Genomic DNA, 12,666 nt, shown 5'->3' on the forward strand with positions numbered 1-12,666 from the left:
TCGTCTTTAAAAATTTTTGCATTTGATTTCATGATTGACAATCAACTTTTAGTTTATTTTATTTTTTCTTAAGAGTAAAATATTTCACTAGCAATTGTGAAATTACATAGAAGTCACATTGAACAATTTGTGTGAATGAACAGATGGCCAACTTAGTTCGATGCCTATTAAAGACACCTAGAAATGTTACACTTTTGCGGCTTAGTTATACACAGATTTTTCTGCTACGGAAGACTGAAATATCTGTCATTTTTACTGCGGTCTTCACCTATTTCTGATAATCGAAATTGTCAGTAAAATATTGTTTGTGAAGACAAACCAAGAGGTTGCAACCAAAAAATGTAATGATAGGTAGCATGAAACGATTGCAGCTGCTGACATAATTGAAAGCTTCATAAAAAGTATATGACTAAAAACAAGCAAAAAATAGTTAGGCATGATGCATCAATGGCTTGTGAACCTCAAATATCTGAGTCGATACTGAAAACTTTGTACCTCAATTTTCCGCTTTGGGCTCATCTTATGCTAAAACTGCCGTTGTATGACTTACTCTCACAACAGAGTGATAAGCTCAAACTCATCCAGCTTGGGTTCAGGCAGGGGCATTGTAGTTATATCCTGACAGTTGTGGGTTTGCAAAATACTGATAAAAATAAGTTTTATAATAAAAATGATAGAAAATAGCTCTTAATATAATTTCTGTCATCGAGTAGACTACAAGAAAAATTGCTTCGGGCAAAATAGGTAGTTATCTACCTGAATATTTCCTGAAATATTGTCGAATCTTATAATACATTGTATTAGAAACAGCTATAAAACAGAGAAAACATTTGAATGTTTTGATTTGCACATGATTTATTTAAATAAACTTTGTATCAAAACAAAATTATACCGTAATATTTAACAACATCTGCTCACAGAATTTATTTATCCATATTGATGATTATCATCTTGAGCACCTTTAAGAGTTCAAGGCCAAAGTTGGCATAAAATGATGTCTATCAAAGTAACAAAGATGACACTCCCTGCATCTGTATCAATTGCCTTTAAACCAATATTGCGCAACACAAGGATTTGGGTCTAATATTTGCCAGCCCCTTATATTCTTTAAAACCCTGAATCATTCTGAAAGTAGGAAACAAAACAAGAAGCACTGACCAGTAAATGAGGTGCAAAAGAACTATGGTGCGTGATTCACTCCATCAAACGTGCATTCAAAATACCACATTTTCCCAACCTGTCTCAGCTTGTCGTGAGAAGTCAAAAAGGCAAATCGTGACAGATGAAAGACAAAGGTAAGTTTGAACATTCATGCGTCATCAGGAAAACTACGCCGAGAGATGCCACCAGAAGTCAAGCAGATGTTGCAGCCAGGCAGCGCTTTACACAAGTCTTCATAGACTGTATCAACATTTTTAACAGATGGAAGATCAATGAGGGTCAATCTTTGCAGGCATCTGCAATTATATGCAATACTCGCAGTAAGTCTGGCGTTGCTTGGAACGTTTTTTATTTTCACAGCAAATTGCTAAAAACTAGGTTAAGCTATAGAGTGTCAAATTAATGATTCCTGCAAAAGATTTACTTTAACAGCTGAGTCCCTAGCAGCAGATAAGGACTGCACTACAAAATTCTTTATGCCTTCAACTCCCTTGATTGATTGTGAAGTGATAGCTCCTACCTGCATACGCCAAAAGATGCCTTTTGGCATCTACCTTGCCGAAGATGTTAGATAACTAACTAGCAGGAGAAATACTTATATTCTCAGCCCGAGGAGTTCATTCAAAGACAGTTTGAAGTCAAAAGTTTAAACAGAAATCTACACTTTAAAGACATTTTGCAAAGACAAGCAAATTTTAGTTTTTGGATCAAACCTAAAAACTGCTAAAAATAGGTTATGAAATTCTAAAGATGCAATTTAAACTTATGGGCTATACTGATATAATTAATACAGTTACAGACAGTAAAGATTAGTTGCTGACCACTGCATCTATATTTTAATCTCAATGTCTGTCTGTTTGTCTATATTTCCTCTGTGAAGCTATAGCGATAAAATTTTAGCAACGAAAAATCACTTTTGCACTGGATTGGAACACACGACATTCGAAAATCAAGTCTACTAACAAGCACGGCGTGACCACAAGGCTACTTTGTAATTTTAAAATAAGCTGTTTCAATTTCAAATGAGCTGTTTCAATTTCAAATGTGCCGTTACATTCATATTTCTGGTTTCGATTCATCAGTAAAAGCTAAATGCTTCGCACGTGGACATATTTAGAGTAGGAGTTGCCTCTCCATTCTCTCTCCGTTTGGTCAGACAAAGTATCAGACAAAGACAGGCCGACATGTCATTTTGAAATTTGTACCAGGATCGAAAGGTACCAGTATCGTCCATCAAAACTATCAATACAACGAGCTTCTGCTGCAACAGTAACCTTTTTTACACACACACTTCCGTGTACTCATTGTTATTTTTACTCTTAATTCTTTTGAATTGCACAAAAACACTTTTCTCATGACATGAAAGTTAAAAGGTAGAATGGTAAATGTTGTAGCCTATATGTTAAATTAAAATAAGTTTTCTGTGCAAAGACTTTTTTCTTACCAGGGCATGGCCGGGCATTTACCTTGTGTATAACTATAATACAACATAGTCATAACTATATACAATATATTCATCTAGTATTACTATACAAGACAACTTTGATTAATGTTGAAACTGGGATAAACCTTCGTATTATTACATTAATATATTAAATTAGCATATGTCATTTGAATCAATTATTTTCCGATAAATGTTTAATAATAATTATTATTCTAAAATACTTTAAAACAGTACTATAAAAGTTGTCAAATCTTTACATGGATAGAATCTTTTACTTAACTAATCTGTCTTGTTAAATCCACAAGATTGTAAATTTAGGTTAATGAAAGTTCAAAGGTCACAGCATATAATCAAGATATTAATCCTGCCAAAAAGACATGAAACTAAAATGAAAGGCAAAAATATGAACAATCTTATCAGGATAAGTCTTACTCGAAGGACGGTATCAGCTGCAGACCTCGGTTGGTCACATCACAGTTCTCTATCGCTATATCTTTAATAGATTTGTTGCAGTGTCTGACCAATTCACTGATACACCCATCATCAAACAGACCACAACTCTTAAATCTTAGCTTTTGCACTTCCTTCACATTTTCTACCAACAAAAATAGGTTATTTTATCAAATACCACAAATCAATGCATCTAATCTATTCACAAATGAATAATAACAATAATCACAATAATAACAATAATAATAATAACAAGCCTTCAAACAAATTTGACACTAACCTGTTACTAGGTTTTGAATATGCCTTTAGTGATGCCTATGTGCGAGGCGAAAGTTTACCAGTTGTTTCATGTTTTGGTCATTACAAATGAAAAGACAGCTATATACTTGCTTTCTAAGAAAATTAACAATTTGATGAATGCGTTGTTAGCAACGTAACATGATTAACGATATCAGTATAACCAAATAACATATTAAGAGAAAGAAAGAATTCTTTGACTAGTCCCAATGGTCCAAGTGTGTTTCAGATAATGTAAATATTAAACTAAAAGGGTACAACTACAAGTGTTCAGACTCATACTGCTCAGTACAAAAATAATGAAAATATCAGGAAGCCAAAGAATACCATCTACAGTTATGAACAGAACTTTCATAATAAAATTCTTGTTAATGCCCGGTAGGCCACCTTCACATCAACCCATTTCAAAAAGAAATAATAGTATGACTTGTCCGCAACAATTTTTCTATATCTGCCTGGAGACTTACCAAAATGAAGAAAACCAGTGCTCATGATGGTTGCTTCTTCGGCATAGACCTCAGCAAGCTTAGCCTCTGGCCCAACAGTTGCCCCTATCAGATTGTAATCTTCTATGGTCTTTGATTTTCCGTGAAATTTAACAGAAGCGCCACATTTCACTAACCACTCTGCACATGCTAAATCTGGGCCAATGATTTTAATTCGTTCCTTGTCTATCCTGCAAGAGATGAGTCAGTCTCTATATTATAATAGCAACTGATGAATAACACAACCAATATATAAACAAGCATTCTCAAACGCCTAGAGTAATTTCTAATTAAAATTCCCGCAAACTCACTTGCCAGCGTTTTTAAGACGATTATTGGAATGTCGGTCAAAAATTCAATAAAATTTTCATAGTACCTATGTAATAAGATGGTTGTTTTACGCACAGTTTTCTCTACTACAATGAAACTACAGTGGAACCTTGGATCTCGCACATAATCCGTTCCAGAAGGTTGTTTGAAAGCCGAGTTGTTCGAGATCCAAAACCATTTTTCCCATTAGAATAAATGTAAGTAAATTTTAATCCGTTCCGTTTAATTAAACGTTTAATCCGTTAATTTTTTCAACATTTCACACCATAAACTGTACTGCATACTACATACTAAAAATAAAAACAGGTAGATATAGATTGTGTTTAACTTTAATGAAAGGTTTTCTATTTATGATGATGGAAAAAGAAAACAAAAGTAAACATTTCATATGTTTTGCTCTTAAAACATCAAAAACATTAAAAGTTAGGATACAATACCAAAAATTGCAGAAATTGATAATGAAACAGCAAAAAATGCAACAGATCGGTTACAAAAAAACCGTAAGAAAAAGAAAATATAAACAGCAATGGCACGTTTACTTCACACCTTTGAAGGAGAATCCTCCTCCAAAACAATTTAGGGTAACTCGACTGAAGGGGTTATTTCCCTAGCAAATTTTTTCGGTAGAGGAAACCTCGTCGCAGATGGTTTCTCTCTTTTTGTAAAGAACTTATGAAACATAAATTGCTTCTCCGTTTGTTAACGAATGTTTTCATACTGTTTCCGGAGCTGTTCCAATTCTAACGCACATGATCCGGGTTGGTCGAGAACCGAATTTATGTTAGAGATCTGAGATGAACAAATCTCAAAATTTTTGGTCGAAAACCAAGTTGGCCGAGAATGAAGCATTTGAGAATTGAAGTTCGACTGTACAATAAAAAAATATCTAAGATAATGACCGCTACCACTGAATGGCATACTGGGGTTAGCAATTATCAAACAATGGCATCGCTACTTAAATAGTGTATTGTTCTAGACCTAACCACCATTCTCATAGTGATAGTGAGCACAGTTATAAAGAAGGGCTTGTAATGCTCACTTATTGACTGCGGAATACAAAATCCATTGCAAATTTCTCCTTGGAATAGTAGAAAGAGAAATGGGTCTAAGAACGGCTTCTTTGACCGTCATTAAGAACGCCATTACGCCAGTTGTCTGCAATTCATTTGGTGTGATTAGTAGGCTCAGACTCGTCATTTCAAAGATTTTTTAACATTTCAAATTGAGCTTATCAATGAGTTGGTAATTATAAATTATGCCAACCTAGAGCTACTATGAGGTATAGCAATTCCTTTACTCAGCCATCACTTGACAGATAAGAGTATGTATTTTTGTTATGGGTTAGTTGGAATCTTCACTTAGCGAAAGGCACCATAAGCCAATTAACTTGTTTCAAATTGTGCCCATTATTAACTCGTAAAAATACAATACATTGTACAAGTATATTAACGTAATTGAGCTACTATACACAACTAAGACATTTTAGAAATGTTAGAGAAGGTTTGCCTTTAACGAACTAGCAATGAACTGCATACAATTAAACATGTTTTAAGAAAAATAGTTGAAAACCTTAGCCTCAAATATAAAAAACGATGTAGGATGGAAACAAACAATTGGGGTTGATGGAAAAACCAAACCCTGACTGCTAGGTTTTTAAAGCATACTCAGCCAAATGTTGCATAGCACCAAACAATCCCAACAGTTCAAATTTAGCGGTGCCAATTTTTCTGTTTGACGAACTGCCGAAAAAATACGCCACTGGTTTATCAGATTGTATGAGTGTGGCTTCAAGTCTATCAGTGCTATCATTACATTGTACCATGACAATGTGGTTCGCTTTGAAATATTGTAGTTTTCTCAGTGATAGCCAGTTATTTGAACGCTTCAAATGCCACTTCTGAATCTTGTTTCCAATAAAACTCTTCTTGTTGGCACAAATAGTTTTCTTAGTTAGTGTGTCGATGCAGAACAATTAGGGATAAAATTTGATACCAAGCTGATGTATCCTAGATGACTTTTCAATCCATCCCCATCTTTGGGTGTAGCCATAGCATGTATTGCTTTGATTTTGTGAGAATTCTTTCTTTACACCGTCCCAGGAGATTATATGGCCAATGCTAGTGAGCTTGCTAAAAAATTTTCAATGTGAGCGTTATCTTCTGAACTGTCTCGAGTAACTTTTCTATATGTACATTGTGATTTGCAGTTGGTTTTTCTATCGTATCTCTTTTACACTACCCACTATATCATCAGCAACTATCATTACTTTCTCTAAATCAGAAGAATCATCAAGGGCATTGTTTAGACTTGCTGATAACCCAAAAAGTCATCTATATTTCCCAATTGATGTCCAGAGTGCTGCCATGTCACCCGTTTTTCTGTTTAGCATTACTTGAAAAGCTTGTTTTTGGCAGCACACAAAAGACTTCAGCTCCAATCAGTTCTGGTAACACATTGGTTAGCATGGGCATTGGAAAATGATTTCTTTTTATAGCTTTGTGGGGATTTGCAAGATCTAGGCAGAATCTAATTTAACCATTTGGTGTTCTACTTTTGCTATGATTCCTGCATTTGAGAACTACTGAAACTTGCCCTTGCAAATATCTTTCAAGGGAAGTGCGATTTTTCTGTTTTGACTTTGGGTGAGCTTATAGTTTGTATAAATTTATGCGATACAGCCCCTCAGAATACAGCCCCTTTTTCTTACTATGCTGTTTATCTCTGTATAATAATCATGGTTGATGACATTAACTCACTTTTTTGTTAACTGACAGTTAGCCTAGGTCCAAACATGTAACCAATGGTAATAATATAACTAAAATAACTCCAGAGAACTTAAAATGTTGGACTTGCATGGCAATTTCACATTTAGCCAAAACCTTTGTTTTTTTAGTCTTCCTATAGTTGCGAAATGGACAAGCTTCCGGTTTTTATAAGGGATTTTCCTAATGACTCATAACATTTGATGTTCGACCTCACAGGAAACACCTGTATCAAATTGGTCTTCAATTGGTTTTGAGCCAGAGACTGTATTTGTTTCGATGACGTATAAAAGCCTGTTGTTTGTTCCAATCTTTCGTAAGCACATGAGAAACTCGCTTAACTCATCTGATGGGTTAAAGCAATGATGTGTTATTTTTGTTTGTTTCACAAATGGCTTTGAAATTATATGCTTTACATCAATCACATATCTTAGCACCTGCATGGAATTCACAATGGGCATACAAACCCTTACATTCGTCACAATATGAATGGGTAGTTTTGTCTTTTATTTCATTCTCCCCATCATAAGTTTTCTTCATGTTACTCTTATTTGATTTACTAGCGTGGCTGTGAATGGATTATTAAAACTGTTATTACTTGAAGGTCTGCTTGAAAGGTCTCCGGAATTTCACTTTTCCTTACTGCCTTCTTCAAAAAGATTTTAACATGATTCTATAAACAGCTTTCATCCGTAATGACAAATACTTATTTTAGCATTATGCTCTTGCATCAAGACCATATCACACTTGTTTCCAAAATTATGTAATCTGGATGTTTTATGTAATGCTGTAATGCACTTGTCGATGGATTGATGTATTTGTTGCCAATAATAACTGTTTTTTGTCATTACCTTGTTTGCTATTTGATTCCATGTTTAGTCAAACTTCTTAATGACACCATCACATACATATTTAGGTTTCTGTTTCACATTCAAAAATTTAGAAAATGTGTATTCTGATGAGCCTAAAGCAACTTCGAAAAATATTTAACTTAACTTTGTCCTCTTTTCCAGACTTTTACGATGCAGTAAGAGAGTTGCCGAATTCTTCTTTAAAATGACCTCATTGTGCTAAGAGCTCCGCTCCACTGAGCCATGTTATAGGCACCTATATGTCATGTTGACTCAAGCTGTCTTTTGACTCGACCATGCTGTAGACCATTAGTAATAAATCTTTCGTAGTTATTCTCATATTGACAATTATTGGGCTGTAGTTCTCATTTGAGGCACCATTTCTCCTGCTTATTGAGGTTTGGTATTACTTACAGCATGTTGAACAGATTCAGTTTGATGTTCATCTAACATCATAGCTTCAATTTCGCACTTTAAAGCTAAACTGGTTATGTGTGTCTTTAGAATCTTGTTATACACAATTATTTTGCATCCACACATGGTGTTAAATTTGATTTGTTTGGCTCAGACACTAACAAAAGTGCTAAGCTATAATTAAAACCAATATTTACTAGTAAAAGATACATGTATCTTTGTTTCTACCAGTCCTACAAATTAAATATGTAAAATAGCAAAATCCTAAAGCAATATTAATATTGAACTAGGTTTAAACAAAGCCAATGAAAGTTATACCCTTATGCAAACACCTGCCTATGCTTTTTGTTTAGTTGTTTCTATATCAGCCAGCATCGGATCATCTAAAGATGAGTATGAGTAACTGGAAATTATTATCTTTTCTAGATCTTTGATGTAGCCTTTGGCATGTTCAAATACTTAGGCTATAATATATTTAATGTTACAGAACATGTTTATTAGCTAGGGCTTACAATGTGAATACCCCATTGACCAGAAAGGAGATGAAAATTCTGTGTATTTTTCCTGTCCAGCTGTCTGACATATAGGCCTACCTTCTGCTTGATAGGGACACAAAGAATAAAGACATGGTAACCTCTAATCTCTTTTTTTTAGTCTTTGGTAGTTGGTACAGAAGGTGCAGCAAATATGCCAGTTTCAGCCTTGTGAGTGCATACATCTCCACGTTATGATCGTTGATATCTTGGTCTTGGTCAATCGAACCCTAAGACCTCGATCCCCGAGGAAAAAAGGGCCATCATGTACGTATCTAGATCTAGTTCAAATGTTTTCAATAAAAGTCAAGTAATATTCGAAGTAAGTAAAATCATGACTATAAAAAGTGCGTTAAAAATTTCCTCGTAGGTCGCGAGAAGTTCTCGGTAAAAAACTGTTATGATAAAATGTTTTGCTGGCTGGAACAGCCCTAGGTACGTCATTGGATACCGATCTGGTATGATGTGAGTGTGTGTCATTGTGTATATTGTTAAAATTATTGATTAAAGACTCATGCACACCGCTGGAGAGAATTTTTATAAGTAAAACCATTCGAGCCGACTTCCGTCTGTTCTTAAGCAATTCCAACCCTAATTTGTCTCTGGCCATAGTTACGCTTTCCACCCCTTTAAGATCCGCAATAAAACGCACAGCGCGCCTCTGGACATTTTCCAGTTGTGTTTCATGTTTTATGAAGTATGGATCCCATACCTCACAAGCGAATTCTAAAACGGGCCTGCACAGACTAAGATATGCAATTTTTTTGACGTTTCTGGGTGCTCCGTGTAATACTCTCCTCAACATCCCTAACCTTTGATATGCTCTAGAGGTAATGTCATCTATGTGTATGTCCCATTTAAAGTCATTAGAGACATTCACTCCCAAGTATTTAAAAGATTCCACAATCTCCAAGTGTACGCCATAAAGGGTATACGATAAATTAACTTGGTTGATTGGTGGCTTCCAGCCAAACAAAACTACCTGGCATTTTTTAACATTAAACTCCATTTTCCATGTGTTAGCCCATCGCTCAAGAGATAAAAGATCTTGCTGAAATAAAAGCGTATCACTAGGCGTTGTAATTGGACAGTATAAGAGAGCATCATCAGCAAAAAGGCTTATAGAAGAATGTTGAAGAGAACTTCCAATATCATTAACATAAACTAAAAACAGTGAAGGGCCCAAAACAGAACCCTGGGGGACTCCGGATGTAACTGCCAAAAAGCTTGAGTTACTTCCTTGGATAACCACTCTCTGAAATCGATCAAACAAAAAATTTTCTATCCATTTGATTATTGACTTGTCAATTGTAGTACGAAGCAATTTGTCAATTAACAGACCATGGGAGACTTTATCAAAAGCCTTGGAAAAATCCAAGACTGCTGCATGTACTGATGTTTCATTATCAACAGCCGCCATTATTTCATTTGATGTAGAAACAAGCTGAGTAGCACAGGAGAGTCTTCTCCTGAACCCATGTTGGTCAGGGCTTAAAAACTCCTCAAGTATTGGGCTTATATTGCTAAGAATAATATGCTCTAAAAGTTTGCATGATATACATGTTAAAGACACCGGTCTAAAATTTCCAGGGAGCTCTTTGTTCCCTTTTTTAAAAATTGGTACAATATTTGCAGTTTTCCAGATGTCTGGCAAAACTCCAGTATCCAAAGAGTATTGAAAAATTAGTGTTAAAATTTCAGCGGTATTATTTATATCAATACTAAGATCGTTTTTTGTCAAGCCATCTGGGCCCGGAGCTTCGCCATCTTTAAGACCTTTCAACATTACTATGACACCATCTTTAGAAACAACTATCTGACTTTTTGCTACCCCATCACAATAAAAAGTAGGCCTGTGGTCTGTTTTTGAAAATACGCTTTGGAAAAATGTGTTAAAAATCTCAGCTGTCTCTGAGCAAGACTTGTCCTTAAAAGCTGACATACCGCTACCACCACTCCGGCCACACTTTCTTCGGTAAAAAGAATAAAAAGGCTTACTGTCCCCCTTGCTTAGCGGTTCAAAAAGAGTTCTAATATAATGCTCATGTTCCATTTTTCTGAAAACCTTTTTGTTTGTTCGTCTGAGTATCTTGTACTCTTCAAGGTCCTCTGGCAAGCCCGATCTTTTAGCTTTGTTATACATCTTTTTTTGTTGCGTAACAGCTGTTTTGGCCTCTTTATTAAACCACATAGGCTCATTTGGTTTCGAATTTTTGATCTGGTATTTGGGAACAAACCTTTCAATTGCCATCTGTAAATCACTCTGAAAACAGTTCCAAATCACATTTATATTTGCATTATCCCTAATTAGATCTTTTACTTTCACCAGTGTATTATCCAGATGTTTTATGACAGCTGGGGTATTAGCCTTTTTGTACAAATTTAAAAACTTTTTTGAGGTAGTAAGATGGCTTTGGACTGACTGGAGCTGTAACTCCACCATGAAATGGTCACTCAGGCCAGGCTCAACAATATTCAGATTGTCAACCAGCTTCTCATTATTAGTAAGAACAAGGTCCAAGATATTCCCTCTAACGTGAGTCGGCTGTGTCACCAATTGGTGGAGCCCATAAAACAAAACTAAGTTTAAAAAACATTTGTGTACTTCTCTTTGATTTGAACCGGGCCTAACGGCCATATGCTCCCAATCTACATCTGGAAAATTAAAATCTCCAACTATCATCACAAAGTCACCAGCAAACCTCTTGAATATAAAATCTAACAAATCACTCAAAGGAACGATCGAGTCTTTTACCATGATAGGTGGAATATATACGCAAAGTATAATTAATCTAGAATTATTATGTGAGTCCAGTTCTACTTGGACACAAACGGCTTCCACTGGGAAAATCTCGAAATCAATACTGAAATATTGGTGAGGCAATGAGTGATATGATGTTAATAAAGTTAATGCCTTCGATTATTTAAACATTGCTCCTTTTCGATATACTTATGTGAGATCATCAGATACAACAGCTAGTAGAAGTGTAAAAATAATATTTAAGGACACGCTAATTGTAGTACCTAGTTGTTCTTAATAATAGATAACTTCAGATTTAAGTTTAATCAATAACAGATTTATTTAATAATTCTTCAGCTAAGCATACGATAAAACTCTGCAATCGGAGGTGAATAATCTCGGTCATATGACCATAACAAAGAAATAACTCCAACCTCTAAGTACGGTATATACATAAATCATATTAGAGTTACTTTACTGAACACTACACTAAACATTGCCATTAACATTCAGAACCAATGTTGTTGTTGTTGAGTGACTATTGATTTGACAAAACAATACACAATGGTCAGAGTTATGAACAGCAACAAAGTACATGATCGTTCAGCATGGTACCAAATGTAGTCACGTATTTGAAGTTGGGTGAACGCACGCGTCTTCTGTAGCAGGAAGGAATTCTCTGCGTGCGCCTCAGCGAAATTATTTTGTGCCATTGATTGGAGGCTAGATTAGTAAGAAAGTTTTCCAAACCTATTTTTAGCTAATCCGTATTCTGTTGTAACCCACTAGTTACAATAGAACACTGATTTAAATTAAACTCGTCATTTAAATTAAACAAGTCATTTAAATTTTCGATAAAATGATCACTGACTATAATAAAATTCGAACGGTTTCAAGCTGATTATATTGATGAAACGTTTAAACTGGGCTAGCTACTATTTCCGTAAGTGCCGCTATTACGAATCACTGGTTCCGTGACACTGCCAAAATGGCATTTTGGCCAATACCCTATGTTTATTCACCGACCTAAAAATTGTCTACAAAAATTATATTTGGTCTGTTTGCAATGAAGGTAGCAACCTCTTTCAGAAAATCAAATTATTTGCTAAGCTAGCTTTTATAAATGCTCATATGAACAAAATGAACTACTACGATTTGTAGCATATAGACAAAGTGTGAAAACGCAATAAACTTTCAAT

General features: G+C 35.1%; 1 protein-coding gene across 1 annotated transcript; it reads right to left on the bottom strand.

Moving 5' to 3' along the window:
- Nucleotides 1–843: 843 nt before the first annotated feature.
- Nucleotides 844–5,322, bottom strand: LOC137405687 (ATP synthase subunit s, mitochondrial-like). Its single transcript, XM_068092035.1, has 4 exons — nucleotides 5,207–5,322; nucleotides 3,820–4,028; nucleotides 3,038–3,200; nucleotides 844–1,457 (listed from the first exon to the last, which is right to left on the bottom strand). The coding sequence occupies exons 1-4, from the start codon at nucleotides 5,308–5,310 to the stop codon at nucleotides 1,310–1,312; spliced, it is 624 nt and encodes a 207-aa protein (XP_067948136.1). The 5' UTR covers nucleotides 5,311–5,322; the 3' UTR covers nucleotides 844–1,309.
- Nucleotides 5,323–12,666: the final 7,344 nt, after the last annotated feature.

The sequence above is a fragment of the Watersipora subatra genome, chromosome 1 (genome assembly GCF_963576615.1).
Source record: "Watersipora subatra chromosome 1, tzWatSuba1.1, whole genome shotgun sequence".
Classification (NCBI taxonomy): domain Eukaryota; kingdom Metazoa; phylum Bryozoa; class Gymnolaemata; order Cheilostomatida; family Watersiporidae; genus Watersipora; species Watersipora subatra.